General features: G+C 42.8%; 1 protein-coding gene across 1 annotated transcript in view; it reads right to left on the reverse strand.

Moving 5' to 3' along the window:
* Window positions 1-7,021: 7,021 nt before the first annotated feature.
* Window positions 7,022-17,836, reverse strand: part of Ms4a8 (membrane spanning 4-domains A8) — a 16,392-nt gene continuing 5,577 nt past the window's right edge. Inside the window, exons 3-7 of the mRNA XM_021216402.2 lie at window positions 16,075-16,197; window positions 11,213-11,272; window positions 10,268-10,405; window positions 7,912-8,025; window positions 7,022-7,327 (exon numbers count right to left, since the gene is read on the reverse strand). Of these exons, the coding sequence (XP_021072061.1) occupies window positions 7,223-7,327; window positions 7,912-8,025; window positions 10,268-10,405; window positions 11,213-11,272; window positions 16,075-16,197 (540 nt within the window). The 3' untranslated portion in view covers window positions 7,022-7,222. The remainder of the gene's footprint in view (window positions 7,328-7,911; window positions 8,026-10,267; window positions 10,406-11,212; window positions 11,273-16,074; window positions 16,198-17,836) is intronic.

Below are 17,836 nucleotides of genomic sequence, written 5' to 3' on the forward strand. Positions count from 1 at the left end.
CCTGGACACAATATGGCTCTCTCACCTGCTCTCGTGGACAGAGACCTCCCAGGTGGCCACCTTTCTTCTGGTGGGGAAGGTGCCTGGATGTTTGGAGCCCGAAATGGGGTCTGTCCCAGAAGCTATGTTGCTTCTGCCTGTCCCAGAAGCTGTATAGCTTCTGCAGTCTGCACTCTCACCAGTGCAGACAGGAGCCTCGGGGACCCGGAGCAAAGATGACTCCCTCACCAGCTCAAGAATCCTCCTGGGTGGACACCTCTCCTCTGGTGGGGAAGGTGCCCGGATGTCTGGAGCCTGACACGGGGTCTGTCCCAGAAGCTGTGTTGCTTTTGCAGTCCACACTCTCACTGGAGCAGACTGGAGCCTGGGTGACCCAGAGCAAAGATGGCTCCCTTACCAGCTCAGGCAGTGAGAGCTCTCCTGGGCGGACACCTCTCCTCTCTAGAGATGTTTTGATTTGCATTTCCCTGATGAGTAAAGATATTGAACATTTCTTTTGAAATGCAAATCAAAACATCTCTAAAATTCAATTTTATGCCTGGCATAATATCCACTCAATTTGTACTCAAGTTCAAGTGGATCAAAGTCATCAACATAAAACCAGATACACTAAATGTGATAGAAGAGAAAATGGAGAATACCCTTGAAATCATTGGCACAAGGACAAGTTTCTGCAAAGAACACCAATAGTGCAGGCCTAAGATCAACACTTAATAAATGGAATCTCATGAAACTGAAAAGCCTCTGTAAGGCAAAGACTGTCAATAGACAAAATGGCAGCCTAAGAAATGGGAAAAGATTTTCAATTTAAAATTGAGATGCATATCTAAACAGATTTGAGATTCCACTGTTGAGAATTTTCTGTTTAGATATGCATCTCAATTTTAAATTGAGATTTTAAATTGAGTTTCTTTCTTTCTTTCTTTCTTTCTTTCTTTCTTTCTTTCTTTCTTTCTTTCTTTCTTTCTTTCTATTTTTAGATTTATTTATTTATTATATGTAATTATACTGTAGCTGTCTTCAGATATGCCAGAAGAGGGCATCAGATCTCATTACAGGTGGTTGTGAGCCACCATGTGGTTGCTGGGATTTGAACTCAGGACCTTTGGAAGAGCAGTCAGTACTCTTAACTGCTGAGCCATCTCTCCAGCCCTGATGTCTAGTTTCTTGAATTCTTTGTATATTTTGTATATTAGCTCTCTGACAGATGTGGTATTAGTGAAAATCTTTTGGATTTGAGTTTTGTGCAGGGCGATAGATAGGGGTCTATTTGTGTTCTTCTACACATCAGCATCCATTGAGACCAGCACCATTTGTTGAAGATGCTTTCTTTTTCCTGTTGTCTACTTCTGTGAAAAATCAGGTGTTCATAGGTGTGTGAATTTCCATCTGGGTCTTCAATTTGATTTCATTGATCAACCTATCTGTTTTTACAATGAGGCAATTGTTGCTATAACCCTGTAGTAGAGCTTGAGGCCAGGGATGGTGATACCTCTGGAAGTTCTTTTATTGTACAATATTATACAATTTGTATTTTTTTTCCATATGAAGTTGAGTATTATTCTTTCAAGGTCTATAAAGATTGTGTTGAAATTCTGATAGGGATTTACAGCTGGACTTTCTTAGACTTGCCTGCGATATAAATAATGACATAGAGGAATTTTAATATTTTTATGCTTAGTCCTTTTGCTGGGCAATCTCTTGAGTACTCTAACCTGACTAATCTTGGCACTATGTCCTATCACATGGCCAGCTCTACCTCTCTGTTCTGCTCTGATCCCTCTGTTTACATGTGAGCCTCATTCTTCTCCCAGTGTTCTCTGTTTGCCTGGAAGTTCTGTCTTCCACTTCTTGCCCAGCTATTGGCCATCTGATATTTATTATAGCCAACCAGATACAATTCTAGATTGCCTTACGCAGATGAAGAAGAATGAATATTTACAAAATACCAGACTGGTGATGGACCATAGAAATAACTACCAAGAACCTGCCAGTATTTAGCCCTCAGCTGGTATAGAATTAACAATTAAATATACTGAGACATACCTTCACACAATGTACCCCAACAGGGATTACATTAAATCTGTAGATTGCTTTTTGTAAGATGGCCATTTTTACTATGGTAATCATATTAATCCATGAGCATGGGTGATCTTTCCATCTTTTGATACTGATAGCTTCTTCAATTTCTTTTTTTAAAGACTTAAAGTTCTTGTCATAAAGGTCTTTCATGGGCTGGAGAGTCGGCTCAGTGGTTATGAGCACTGACTGTTCTTCCAGAGGTCCTGAGTTCAATGCCCAGCAACCACATGGTGGCTCACAACCAACTGTAATGGGATCTGATGATCTCTTCTGGTGTGTCTGAAAACAGTGACAGTGTACTCATATACATAAAATAAATAAACAAATCTTGGGAAAAAAGAATCTTTTTTTTTTTTAGATTTATTTATTTATTATATGTAAGTACACTGTAGTTATCCTCAGATACTCCAGAAGTGGGAGTCAGATCTTGTTACGGATGGTTGTGAGCCACCATGTGGTTGCTGGGATTTGAACTCCAGACCTTTGGAAGAGCAGTCGGGTGCTCTTACCCACTGAGCCATCTCACCAGCCCGAATCTGTTTCTTTTTTAAGGTTTTTTTTCACTTGCTTCATTCGAATAACTCAAGATACTTTACATTACTATTATTTTCTCTTTTTCCCCTTTTAACATAGTATTTTTATTGATTGGGGATTTCACATCATGCACCCCAATCACACTAATTTCTTTCATGTCTAATCCCACCTTATGACCCCCACCTCCAAAGAAAAACAAAGCAATGACAAAATGAAGTCCACTTTGTGTTGTCTGTCTACTCAATGGAGCATGGTCAAGCTCTCAGTGGACTAGCCCTTGAATAGAACTGAGTCTTTCCTCTTATGCACCCCTGTAAAAAGCCATAAACGGTGGAGAACTAACTTCAGCATCTTTATGGCACTTTTAAAAAATTACTTTTATTTTTCTTACAGTCCAGCTGTTGCCCCTCTCCTGGTCCCTCCTCCCCCAGTTCCTCAAACCATTCCTCTTCCTCCCTGTCTCCAAGAGGATGTCCTCCTCCCCCTGTCAGGCCTCCCCAGTCCCTGGGGCCTCAAGTTTCTTGAAGGTTAGGTGAGTCTTCGAGTCTTCTCCCACTGAGGCCGGACCAGACAGTCCTCTGCTGTATACGTGTCGAGGGCCTTGGACCAGCTCATCCATGCTGTCTGGTTGGTGGCTCAGTGACTGAGAGATCTCAGGGGTCCGGGTTAATTGAGACTGCTGATCTTCCTATGGGGTTACCCTCCTCCTGAGCTTCTTCCATCCTTTCTCTAATTCAACCACAGGGGTCCCCAACTTCAGTCCAGTGGTTGGGTGTAAGTATCTGCATCTGTCTCAGTCAGCTGCTTGTTGGGCCTCTCAGAGGACAGCCATGCTAGGCTCCTGTCTGTACACCATAGCATACCTTCTAATACTTCTCTTCAGTGGTTTCCTGTTTAGGCTGCTTTTGTTTGGGTTGTGGGTAGTGTATTGGCTGTTACAGAAGCCTTCCATCTTCCTCTTTCTCAACTATGTATCTGCAATTATTGATATCACTGCAAAAGTAGCTTCCTTGCTCTTTACAGTTAGTGGGAGTGCAGATCATGGGCTTCTACATGGTTTCTAGTGACAACACATACCACGAACATGGCCCCAGGCTATAGCTGGCTCATACCCAGACAAGGCCCTTAGAAGCAGCCCAACTATGGCCATTACCATGGCCTCAGGGGGCAGCACACACTATGCATCTATGGCTTCACAGTGGCATGATCCATTGACACCAACAGGACTTCAGAGGTCTGGTCAGACCAGGGTTTTGTCAAAGGCTTTTTTTCAGACTCTAGTGAGATGATCGTGTGATTTTTTTTCTTTCAGTTTGCCTATGTGTTGACAGATTTTTATATGCTGAACCATTCCCACATCTCTGGGATGAAGCCTACATGGTCATGATGTATGTTTTTGATGTGCTCTTGGATTTAATTTGCAAGTATTTTATTGAATGTTTTTTGCATCAAAGTTCATGAAGGAAACTAGTCTGTAATATTCTTTCTTTGTTGAGTCTTTGTATAATTTGGTGACTGTGGCCACATACAATGAATTTGGTAATGTTTCTTCTGTTTCTAAATGATTTGAGGAGTATTGGTGTTAGTTCTTTTTTGAAACTGATAGAATTCTGCACTAAAACCATTTGTCCCTGTTTTCCTGTTTTTGTTTTTTGTATTGGTGGGTGGGTTGGGAGAATTTTCTTTTTCTTTTCCTTTTTACAGAGGTGAGGATCGAACCCAGGGCCTTGTGCTTGCTAGGCAAGCGCTCTACCACTGAGCTAAATCCCCAACCCCAGGTTGGGAGAATTTTAATGACTGCTTCTTATCTTCTTAAGGGTTATAAGTCTATTTAAATTGCTTGTCTGATTTTGATTTAACTCTGACAAGTGATATCTATCAAGGAAACTACATTTCTTTCAGGTTTCCCAATTTTGTGGAGTACAAGTTTTTGAAGTATTATCAATTGATTATTTGGAGTTCCTTGGTGTCTGTTATGTCCCCCCTTTCACTTCTGATTTTGTTAATTTGGATATTCTCTTTCTGCCTTTTAGTTAGTTTGGATAAGGATTTTTCTAGCTTGTTGATATTCAGAAGAACCAGCTTTTTGTTTCATTGATTCTTTGTATTGTTCTCTTTGTTTCTATTCTATTGATTTCAGCCCTGAGTTTGATTATTTCCTGCCATCTACTCTTCTTGTATGTGTTTACTTCTTTTTGTTCTAGGGATTTCAGGTGTGATGTTAAGTTGCTAGTACAAGATCTTTCTAATTTCTTTATGAAGGCACTTAGTGCTATGAACTTTCCTTTTAGCAGTGCTATCACTGTGTTCCACAAGTTTGGGTATGCTGTGCCTTCATTTCCTTAAGGTAAATTTTCTTCTATGATTTTGTTAAATATATTTTTTGAGAGTACTTGTGCTGGTAATCTTTCTCCTCTTTCTCCTTCTCCCTTTCTTCCTCCTCCTTCTTCTCTTTCTCTTCTTCTTCCCCCTCCTCCTTCTCCCATTATTCTTAGGTTTGGTTTTTTTTCATGACACGTATTTCCTGGATGTTTTGTGTCAGGAATCTTTTAGACTTAACTTTTTCTTTGACAGATGTATCGATTTCTTCTATCATGCCTTTCATGCTTGAGATTGTCTCTTCCATCTCTTGTATTCTGTTGATGCTGCTGCATCTGTAGTTCCTGTTTGCGTATCTAGATTTTCCATCTCCAGGATTTTCTCAGTTTGTGTTCTGTATTGCTTTTATTTCCATTTTTCATTTCATCCACCTGTTTGTTTATTTTTCTTGGTTCTCTTGGCTTTATTTTAAGGGTTTTCTTCCTTTCCTCCTATTGTTTGTTAATGTTTTTCCGGATTGCTTTCATAGATTTATTCATTTCCTCTTTAAAGACTTCTATCATCTCCATAAAATTGGTTTTAAGGTTATTCTCTTGTGCTTCGCCTGTGTTGGAATAGCCAGGGCTTGCTGTAGTAGGTGGCTGGGCTCTGGTGGCCCCATGTATTGCCTTGGCTCCTGTTGATTGTGTTCTTATGCTGTCCTCTAGGTATCTGGGTTGGGGTAATTATAGGTTTAGGCGACATTTTCTGAGTTTATCTTTGTTAGATGGATGCTTTCCTCTTGGTTTCTGTTTTCTTTATGGTCTTTTTGCCTGAGACACCCGTGCTTCTAGTGACTGGCAAGTTTTCAGATCCAGTTGGGTGTCTCCACTGGGGTTTTGATGGCCTGCATGATCTCTGGGATTTTGGGTGCCAGAATTGCATTGGGGTTCTGGGGTTTTGAGAAGTAGTGTGGTCTATGGTGTTTTAGATACTGGCATGGTCTCTGGCAGAACAGAGGGTTTCTGGGATTCTGGGTACTAGTGTGGCCTCTGGGGTTCTGGATACCAGTGTGGCCTCTGGGGTTCCAGATATCCACATGGATTATGGGGTTCTGAGTACTGGCGTGGTCTCCCATAGAGCAGTGGACTTCTTTTGGAGTTATGGATTGGGGTATGGAGATCAGGGGAGGGAATATTATTAGGAAAACTGGGAGGGTTCTAAGGAGTGTTGTTGGGCTATGAGCAGAGTCCTACCTGGGATTCCAAGTACCGTGGTCTCCAGTAGAGCAGTAGCCTTCTGCTGGAGTTGTAGGCCAGAGGGTATGGAGATGGGGAGGTGGTACTGTTGGGAAAACAGCTCCACTAGAAATTATGACAACTGATCTCTCAATATTGCTGCTCCATCCATCCCTCCTTGCTGAAAACTGAACCCCCAACTTACATGTTGCTTTCTTATACATGACATCTGAAATTATGTCAACAGACTTTACATAGTCTAGCTTATAGGCTGAGTATTTATCTACTCCTAAAAGTCATGTATTAAAACTCAGCCCCTCAAACTCAGTGGTGCCATTGAACAAAGATACCAGCAATTCTAGGGGTTGACCCTCTCTAGGGTTTCCTGAATTCTATGCTTTCTCAGTATAGGCAGAAGCCCCCACTGCTCTTTCACAGCCTATCCAAATGCTGTCACCTCAGCTAGCCTCATGCTTTGCCTTTATCACTTCTTCTGCATTACGGACAGAATCAATTATATTCATGTTTGTGTTTCTTCTGTGTTTTCTTCCTCTGCTTTCTGTCTTGGACTACCCAAAACAAAGGTTTTTCCCTCCTCTTTCTCTTTATCCTCTCCTCCTTCTGAGGCCAGCAGTTTGCTTATCCATGAGGTCAAGAACTATGTCAGGTTCATATCTGCCCCAAACAGAGCCTTGGGCATTTCTGATGCTCGATACGTATTTATTAAATGACTGAATGACTGACAAAGGGAAGTTTGGAAGATGAAATAGCTATTTCTCCATCCTAAAAACTCCTGAAGGTAGGGATTACATGAATGTGAGTGCACAAAGGCTAGTGTAGGGATGTCTGACATCATACAGATGCATGTGTCCTGCTAGGGCATCTTTATTTGAATCCATTTCAATCTCCCATCTTGTTTTAATAGAGATTTTCCAGGGTGAGTTGAAGCAAGAATCCACAATTTAGGCCACAAGAAAGATATTTCCCCTTCATCAGGAAAGGAAGAGGTTGGTTTATAGGAGTCTAGGTAGGAGAGGATGCCACTTGGTCTCTAGGATCTTCAGGTTCACTTATCTGGAGTCTTGAACTGCTTCGGAATAACTTGGTATTGGGTTTGGTGGTTCTGGGATGACCACTGGGTTTGTTGCATAGACATTTGGAATGACCACACCTTGCTGAAAAACAAAAGCACACTGCAGGTACACACTACACTAAGGATAGAGTAGTCCTCTAGAGGTTCGATGCTGGAAGCCTACACTCTGGCATGGTGCTGCTGAGGTAATGGAACCTGTAGGAGGTGAGGTCTGGTGGATGGCAATCAGGCTGTGGGTACCACTTAAGTGAATGGGTTTATGCTTGGCTCAGGGAGAGGGCTAGTTTTTCACAGGAGGATGTTGTAACAAAGCAAGACCACCTCACGTACTTGAGCCTTTCTAAACCAGAGCACTCTTATTTTCCTTTTCTTTTATCTTATAACTCAGGCAGAGAAAGCCACTGCTCAGAAGTACCCCAGGGTAATGATGTTTAGATACTCCAGCCACTGGAGCTGAGAGGCAAGTAAACCTTTTTATTTTATAAGTTTCCCAGCCTAGTGATAACAACAGAAAGTAGACTAAGGTACCCCAGCAATAAAGGCTCATTAAAGACAAACACTGACACCCATAGTTTCCCACTTCCTCCTCTTTAGCTGGAATGGAATTCACATAGACCCTGTTAATTTCCCATCAACTTGGGGTGTATTTCTACCCTGAGGACTCACATTGTTGTAGTTACAGCAGGCCACCTGGCAGCCAAAGTGGGAGGACACACTTGCAATGCTGAGCTCCAAGAGGCAGAAGATGAGCAGCACACTAGAAGTAGCCACGCCTGTTTTCTGGAATCAGAAGAAACCGGGATGGCATCATTGGTGGGCCAGGAGTTTGATGAGACTCAACAATCTGTGTGGCCTTGGCGAAATCTCCCTCCTTGAACCTTATGGGGCAAATGTCTCCCAGGTTTCTGTGAGGCTATAATATGGGTGGAAAATGGTTATTTTATGATCCATTGCAATACGCTTTACGGGAAGGAGGTTCATAGGTTAAGGAAATGGTTGCTTCAGGGGTAATTTCTTAGTAAAATGGGTTGTGTAGAGGATATACATGACTTTCATATCAAAAGGATCAGGCTGGCTGCCATGATGAAGAGAGCTTTGAGGAGGTCAGGCTGACAGGGGGTGGGGGAGGGTGAAGGAAGGGAGGAGAACTTGGTCTGTTGGGTGAGGCTGCGGTCCATGGGCAGGTTGAGAGAACACACCCAAAGCTGCCTAATTATTTCAGTATCACTGTAGCTGATGAGTACCAGATTAATGCTGAGGCCCAAACTGATGTGTGTTGTTAGTGTAAAACCCACCTGAACATCAAAGAATCACAGCTCAAAATGAAAATATTCCCAACCCTTACTACACCTGAACTAAAAGTGACTCTGCCCCTCATCTCTCTCATATCTTCTAAGTTCTACATTAGCAAGAGTTCTTCCTCCTTTGCCGGCAATGTACAACCCTTTCCCCTCCCTTTGTCACAGGCCTATGTGGTGGGTTACAGCATCCTCCCTTCCTCCAAAACCTATAGGACCTGCTGCCGTCTATTCTGCTATATGAGTCAGAACTATCCCCAAAGTCTCTACCATGCTGTCTGTCTGTCTCTCTGAGCAGTAATCACTCTTCTTAGATGCCCTCATTCCCTGAGACCTGGAGCTGATCTCTACCATAGTGGCTGGAGTGAACAAAGAGCCTGCTGCAGAGCCTGTCTCTACAGAACCAGACCTCTCTCCCTTCCTTGGTCACCACTTCTTCTTTTAATAGTGTATGCTAATTAAAAATTAAAATAAAAATTAGTTGCATTTTTCAATGTGGCAAGAGGAGAATCTGAAACCCTATATGCACCCCATCTTCTATTTCTATTACATGGTGCTGGTTGTAGTACAGGTGAGCAGGTGACAACTGTTGGAGTTGATCCTGCCATTGTTTAGCCATGCTCATTCAGTTACTGTTTTCTGTTGTGGGTGACAGGAAGGGTATATCGAGAGAAGCCCATCTGGCTCTGCAGAAAAAGTTTGTTAGGGTCTGGCAATCCTAGCCTCCCCCTGTGAGGGGTTGTTGCAGAGCCTGATCTTGTGTACATCCTGACATTTGCAAGAAAATGGATACAACTGGAAGCTATTATGTTAAGAGAAATATGCAGGATTCAGGAAGATGAATGGTGCATGTTTTCTCTCATCTGTGGAACCTAGATTTTAGTGTGTGTGTGTGTGTGTGTGTGTGTGTGTGTGTGTGTGTGTGTGTGTGTGTATGTTTTGTTCATCACAATGCTAGAAGGGGAATCTTGAGAAGGGGAAATTGTCATAAAGGAGGTGGGGGATGGAGAGATGTTTCTGTGGTTGATATCAAGGGCGCTTTTGCTGAAGGCTTGGGTTCAGTCCCCAGTATCCACATGGTGGCTCATAACACTGTGTAACTCCAGTTCCAGGGCATCCAAGGGTCTCTTCTGACTTCCATGGGAACCAGGCATACATGCGTCATACACAGATATACATGACCACAAAACACTTGTACACACAGAATAAAACAAATAAATCGTTAAAAAAAAAGTAGAAAGCAAGTAAAAGCTGGGACTAATTTGGGGGGAAGAAAGGGAAGCAACTGGAAGTGAAGGATGGATGGGAGGTGGAAAGGGAACAACTGAGGACAGAGGATGACAGGTATGTGTCATGATGAAACTGTATAGTAACCTAAAAATATAAACAAGAGAGTTTTTAAAGGAGGGAAATAGTGGCTCTTGAAAATTGGTCTATATAGCTGGCAGGAAAGTGGAGATGGCGGACAGCTGTTAATAAATTGGCAGCTGGTATTTCTGCATCGTAGTGTTTGATTTTTCCAGTGCTACAAGGCACCTAATTATCTTACAAAGGCAGTCAAAGCTGAGGGAAGGATACAGCTGAAGACGTTAAACCCTGTTCTGGCCCCAAGAGCACTTCCTTTGCTTCCAGTGTTCAGCGGGAAGGCTTAGTGGCCAGGGCCTTTCTGGTAAGGTCTGAACATAGCTAAATAAAGGCAGAGACCTTTGTTTAAGGACACTCACCACACCCAAGTTCTCCTGGTAAGGGTAGTAGCTAGTGTAGATGTATCCTGATGAGATACTGATGTCTGTGATGAAGAGCATGATGCCCACTGCAGAACAGATGGCGCTGAAGATGTTCAAGCCCACACTGCCATTCAGCTGGAGAAGACATACAGGGTCAGGGTGGGAGGGGAAGAGGGGCAGAGGGGCAGAGCTGGGACCTGCAGGTTCAACAAGCATCCTCTCCCCATCTATACTGTTAAAAATAGACCACACATAGTCTTTACCATTGTAACCATTTATGAAAGTCATAGTCCAGTGGTATGAAACCCTTTATGCTTCCTGCACAGAGAGGTATGTCACGATATGCTAAACGCCTCTTTCTGGGTATTTTCCAATAGAACTCATCTAATTGTAGGAACCTTGATCTCTGGGCAACCTGCTCATCAAGAAGGCAGAGTCCATTTCTAGGGAAGCACAAAAAAGTCTGTCCTTGTCAGTCTGCAGAGTTCAGAGTCTGGATTTCTTAGTGAAGCAGGTGCTGGGGTCTTTACTGGCCCCTGCAGGAATGGCTGGAGGCCTGAGTGCGCTACAAGCTATGGACGTACTCAGTTCCTTGTCTGTGTAGTGTGTCCTGGGCTCCTCAGAGCGTTGTTTCTGCTCCTGGGAGGGCACTTCTATGCAAGCTAGTCAGTCCTCTCTCTGTCTTTCTTCCCATTCTGACACCTTACGAGTGGTGGCAGCATTGTCCCTTCTCTCCCTCTCTCTCTCTCTCTCTCTCTCTCTCTCTCTCTCTCTCTCTCTCTCTGTGTGTGTGTGTGTATGTGTGTGTGTCCTGAATGCAAGAGCTGGTGTGCATGAGAGTGCCCTAGGTGCAAGAGTAAGAGGAGGTTGTTTGTGGTCCTTTTCCCCACTGTGACACTATAGGTCCCCAGCTGGGGCAGACAGCCTCAGAATGTGACTTACCAGGCAAAGTGAATTGGGCTGAGTTTCTGCGGCCACCGAGAGAGATCCTGAAATGATAAACTTGACCACAAGATTGAAAGCTCACCAAGGGTTAGGCATCCCAAGGAATCTGGTTCTGAGAGTGCATCTATTCTCTCACATCCAGAGTGATTTATGTGTGTGATGATTTGCTAAGGGACAAGGCAGGGATAGGAGAATCAGGATTTTACAATTCATCAGAACAGGTTTTAAAGTTTGGTTTGAAACTTAAGTCATCTTTGGTGTGTTATTAACTTGTTTAAGTCTTAATTTCCTAATATGAAAAAAGTGAACATTGCTATCTTTTTAGGCATCATTGTGAAAATATATGCCTCACATTTACAGTGTCTCGTTCACAGTAGTCAACTGACGTTAGCCCATCTCCTGCTGTCTGCTTACAGATGTTCGCCATCTGTTGCTTTCCAGGTTTTATCATGAGGTGTGGGGCTCTGGAGGGAAGGGCGAGAGTGCTGACTTCACTGCTGTGCTCACAGGAGAACTCAGCGTTGGTCCTTGCCTGTTGCGTGACTGAATGGGTTCTGTCCAACCACTTAGACAATGAATGTGAGTCTCTGATGCTAAGCAGAACACGAAGGGAGAATTTCTTGCCAATATTAGTGATCTGTAGGCAATGTGGCTGAGGGATAACTTGCCCTTGTTGGCCCAGTGTGTTAGCAGTGGTGGTCTGAGAGAGCATCAGGTAAGATGCAGGGTTCTACTTCAGGTGCTTTAAGAAATGGCTCTGCTGGGGGAGGGGGTTGGAATTCATTAATTTGTTTATCATTCGTTGATGTAAAGCACACAATCCTAGTATTTTTAGTATATTTATAGAGTTCTACAGTCTAATTTGAGAACATTTTCCTCATCCTATCCTCATTAGTAATCTTCTTTCCTCCATCTACAAGTAGTAATTTTTCTTAAACCTTGAGTAATAGACCACCTAATAATACTGTTATTTCCTTTATAAAGATGGCAAAAATCTGTGCATTTGTCATTTTCTTCAGTTGTGCAGCTCCTAGTAAGATGCCATGCTCCAGCAAATACCTCCTCACCCACGCTCGTACAAGAAGCTATAATTAAACTCAGTGGGTCAAAAGGCAAAGCACCATGAAGGTAGGAGATGCTCTACTGGGGAGGGGGGGTCAGGAGGAGTGGGAAGAGGGATAAAAGAGGGTCATGGGGTAAATGTGATCACAATATGTGTAAAATTTTAAAAACGATTAAAGCAAATTTAAAACTATGGGCAGGATGAGGCTTATGGATTTTAAATAATTCACTCAAGATCACCAAGCAAGTGGCAAGGCTCAAGATGAAACCCAGGTAGCTTGGCTTCAGACTCAGTGTCTTAGCCTCCATCCTGTCCTCCCACTTGGGGCAGATGCATAGTTATCTACAGTGTGCACTTATTTCAGTTGCTTCCCTTCCAAGGAAAATGTCCTATTTTATTTTCTGTCAGTGGAGAAACAAGTCTCAATTCCACAGATTTTTCTCTTATGGAGATGTGCAAGGAAGGAAAGGAGGGAAGAAAGTTGAGTTCCCATTTTCTTTTTCTTTTTTTCTTTTTGTTAGTTCCCTGGAGGTGCCAAAGAAGATGCCTCTTTGTTCTAAAGGAGGGCATTAGTAATTGATAGAGATTGGAAGGAGAGAGACAGAGTTAAGAAAGTGACAAAGAACAACAGCAGACGAAACAACAACAAAGGGAAACAACAAACAGAAACAACAAACAGAAACAACAACCACAAAGGGAAGAAGGTTGTGAGCTGAAGGCCCCCAGGGCACTTGGGATGCTGGGCACTTCCTGGTTCTAGCACTCACTCAGGGGACTCTAACAAGACACAGTAAACTAGTGAGTAGCAGGGACATTATGAGATGTTTCAACACATATCTAATCTGTAGAGAGTTGGAGGGGACGGAGGGGGATTGAACTCCAAGTCGGTCAGTTCAGAGTCTAAGGAAATTGCAGCCTGGGAGGATGAGTCATGCGTCAGAACAAGTTCTTTGAAGGAAACATCCTCATGATGCTGTAGGCTGGTGTGGTTAGAGGATCACAAATCCCATTTTATTATTATTTTATGGGAAAGGCAGGTATTGTTTGACTTCTTAGGTCATCCTGGAGTTTGGATACTTATGGGAAACCTTGTGTTTGAGTCTCAAGGAGGTGAGGGACAAACAAAAAAGAAAGGAAGCTGGAGAGGGGCAGAGCAGGGTGTGTGTGTGTGTGTGTGTGTGTGTGTGTGTGTGTGTGTGGTGGGGAGGTACCAGGAAAAGGATGAGAGAGTCCAAAGGCAATAAACTAGCATGGAGGAAGAACTGTAGGATTTTTGTGGAGTCACAGATAACCTTGAGAACCTAACGAAAGTCACGGAGCCTTTCAGAAAAACAAAGCATAGCTACTACCATGCTAGGTACTCTATGAACATGGCCTCTGAGCCCTTCTATGGGTAATGAGCTAAACGGTTTCTCTTCTTGAATCCACACTTTAATTCATCCCAGAATACTGTAAAAATAATTTGTATATCCAGTTTACAGAAAAGGGAAAACAAGAAATCAAATGTAAAGGTGCTGTTTTATACTTCATAGAATAAGCTAGCTATCTCACTGAACATTTGGTTAAGGGAACAGCACTTTTGCACAGTACGATGCATGGAAACATGGTGGCTTTGTGTGGGGGGATTTAGAGTTTGGCTGCAGAAGGGAAGGACTTAATTGACCTCCACATTCTAAACTTCCTGCAGACCAGTAGACTCCAGCTCAGCTAGCGAGCTTCGTGCATTGTCTAACCTGACCGGAAGGCAAGCTTCGTGCATTGTCTAACCTGATGGGAAGGTGAGCTTCCTGCATTGTCTAACCTGATGGGAAGGCGAGCTTCTGCATTGTCTAACCTGACAGGAAGGCGAGCTTCCTGCATTGTCTAACCTGATGGGAAGGGGAGCTTCCTGCATTGTCTAACCTGACGGGAAGGGGATTGCGTTGGTGACTTTCTAGCCTAACCCTAATGAAAAGGAAGATTGTCTAATTTCATCTTTCACTTTCTAAAAAGTTGTAAAATAAAAGAACATAAAAAGGTCAGTTGTTGTGTTACCATTAACACAATGTGTAACATCCGAAGCAGCCAGTAGCCCTGCAGTAAGATAAGTTTTGAGGTTTTCTGTAGATCCACTACAGAGGATCATCTTCTGACCCTGGGGACATATACATTTTATCATATGGCCTTCCAGTTTGTATATCATAGTGCTGAACTCTACGTCCCTAGCATCCATTAGAATGATACTGACAAGATGTCCACTCCTATTGATCTGAGTACTCAATAATACACTGTAAGTAAATTGTTATGTTACCAGCTCGAAGGCCAGTCTATTGATTTCCACATGGCTTTGAGCCTGGTGGAGAAGTCCTTCCTGTGGTTCCCTCCTGGGGTCTGCAAAGACTTTTTATTTTTATTTTTTTATTAGATATTTTCTTTATTTACATATCAAATGTGAGTGAAATGTTTCTGGGTTGATGTTCTAGAAGAAATACCTTGGTCTTTGGTGGCTTCAGCCTTGTAGGGCTATAGCTTTATCTGTGATCACCAGTTTCACATTTTCAAAGACCTAACCCCAGAACTTCAGAATGTGAGTGCAGACAGGATTTTATTATGTAGCCCTGGCTAGCCTGGAGATCACTAAATAGTACAGACTGGCCTTGAACTCATAGGGGTCCTCCTGCTTCTTTCTCCAGAGTGCTAAAATTAAAGATGTATTCTATTATGCCCAACCATTAGCATTCTTATGAGTGGAAGTTAGCAATAAACATGGCTTGACTAGAAATTATAATGTTAAATAAAGTAACCCCAAATCTCAAAGATGAATAGTACATGATTTTTTTTCATAGGCAGATTGTGGCATGTGTGTGTTGTGAATCATGAAAAGAGATCATAAGGTTGATGATAGTGGCAGAATGTAAGTGACATGAAAGCAGAATGGGGGGAGGTCAACCTGACATTATGTAGACCATGTGGGAAGACAGTCTCAATGAGGGATTATCTACATTTGTTTGGCCTATGGATATGTCTGGAGGAGGATTATTTTAACTAAGTTAATTGATATGGGGAGCAAAACATCATTGTGGGCAGCACCATTCCTTATGCAGGGGTTCCTGACTGTGTAAGAGTTGAGAAATTGAGTTGATCACAAGCAAGCATGTAAAGTGAGCACACATGCATTCATTTCTCTCTGCTTCTTAACTATGGTTATGATGTGACTAGCCATTTCAAATTCCCACTCCCTTGACTTCTCTGCAATAAAGAGCTGTAGCCTGGAATTGTAAACTAAAACAAATCCCTTCTCCCTCTTTGTTGTTTTGTCAGAGTATTTTATTCTAACAATAGAAATAAAACTAAAACAGTGAGGGAAGGAAGGGGCCAAATGGGAGGGAAGCCGGGGAACAAGGGAGAGGAGTGCCAGAGAGAAGGCAAGTAAGAACAAAAAGACCGAATGCAGTAATAAACCCATTACTTTGTATGCTAATTTAAAACAACAACAGCAGCAGCAGCAGCAACAACAACAACAAGGAGACTGAGACATAAGGTAGGCACAGATACAAAGAGAAGACACCAGGAGAAGATGACTAGCTGAGAGTTAAGAGAGACCTCAGTGGTGACTACCAGCTACCTGCTGGTCTTACACTTTTGGCCTTCAGAACTGGGAGATAGCACATTTCCACAGTTGGGAGCTGTCCAGTCTATGGCACTTTGTAATAGTCCATCCCAACCCCTTCTCCAACTAAGCCATTTGGGCAAGCAACCTCCAGATTCCCAAACAGCTTGGCAAGGCTGCCCTGAGTATCAGACTGGAGCTACTCACCCAGATGCCTCCCCAGAAGGGGAAACCTCCATAGAGGGAGACAGGTATATAGCCGCTGAAGAGGTTGGTGGTCATGATGGAGCCCAGGCCGATGTGCACCAGGCCAATCAGGATCTGGATGGCCTGTCAGGAGAGCCACAAGCTGAAAATTTTGCCTCCGAGCCATGATTTTGCCTTTTCTTTGTACTTCCTTTATATTCTAGTACCATTTGGTTTCCCTTTCTAAAAGATAATGTGAGAAACGTAATAATAAAAAATTAAGACTATCTATAGTCAACTTCCCTCCCCCACAGAAAGCAAGCATTTACATTTTGGTATTACCTTCTAGTATTCTTATTCAAACATGTAGCTTGGTAACATAGAAATGGTGTCTCTGCACTTTAGCATGTTCTGGGGTCATTAAATTGTGTGTGTGTGTGTGTGTGTTTGTGTGTGTGTGTGTGTGTGTGTGTGTGAGAGAGAGAGAGAGAGAGAGAGAGAGAGAGAGAGAGAGAGCACAAGCAGATGTCTTTATCAGTCATTCTTCATCTTATTTTTTCTGAGACAGGCACTCTCACCAAACCTGGAGTTTACTAATTGACTAACATGTCTGGCCAGCAATCTCCAGGGATCCTCTTATCTCTGCCTTCCCAGGTATTATAGGCTCATGCTGTTGTACTTGGCTTTTACATGGTTACCTGAGACCTGAATTCAGGTCCTTACATTAACTCAGCAAGCACTTTGATACCTTAACCACTTCTCTACTCACTAGCTGCCTTTTAAAATATTCTCTAAGGATTTCCTATAGTCTCTGGGGAAAGTTATAACACTGTTAGACAGGTAAGGTGACCTCTAGTTTTTTATATTATACACAGCCTTGTGTTCATCATCCTTTTATGTAATTATTTTGCCTGCATCTTTTCTTTGTCTCACGGAGTCAATTTTATCTTTCTTTACTCTTTACTAAATTCATATATTAATGTTCTAGTCTCTGAATATGACCTTATATGGATATAGGTATATTGCTGATGTCATGAGTCAAGATGACCATATTGTGTTAGGGTAGGGTGATCTGCAATCCAATATTACCATTGTTATTACTTTTAAAAAATAATGAAAACCCAGGATTCTGAATTCAAGGCCTACCTCAAAAACCAACATAATACATAACAGCCACCTGAAAACTGGAGTGGTGCAGCAGCCAACCAAGACACCTACTAGAAACTGGGAGAAGCAAAAGCAACCCTTTCCTGTCCCCCCAGAGGAGGTCTGCAAGAGATGGAAGCATTGTGAGAACCAGGGCTTTGCGCTCTGTAGCACCAAAGCAGGAAGCAACAGGTGAGAAGCCTGCACCTCAGAAACCAAGGGCTGCTTCCAGCCAGAGGCATGTATCACCTGAGCCTGTGAAGCTGAAACGCCTGAGAATCAAACAAACTCGAATCTGTGGAAGAGCGGGTTAGCACTGTTATGAAAGCAGACGAAATGGAAGCCAAAGGAGAAAACCCTGTCACTCCAGATCAGAAAACACCCCAGGACTCTAGGTACCAAAAGAACACCAATGAAAAACAGCCGAGACCCACGTATGATGGAGAACGTTGGGATAAAGAAAAATGAGAAGACTGTGAAGACTGCCTCCCAGGAGACAGAGCTGCGGAATCCAGATGATGGAGCCAAGAAATCTACATCTCAATTCAGGTGACAGCAGATGCTGGCGAGGATGTGGAGAAAGAGGAACACTCCTCCATTGTTGGTGGGACTGTAAGCTTGTTAAACCATCCTGGAA

Source organism: Mus pahari, chromosome 1 (assembly GCF_900095145.1).
Source record: "Mus pahari chromosome 1, PAHARI_EIJ_v1.1, whole genome shotgun sequence".
In the NCBI taxonomy this organism is placed as follows: Eukaryota; Metazoa; Chordata; class Mammalia; order Rodentia; family Muridae; genus Mus; species Mus pahari.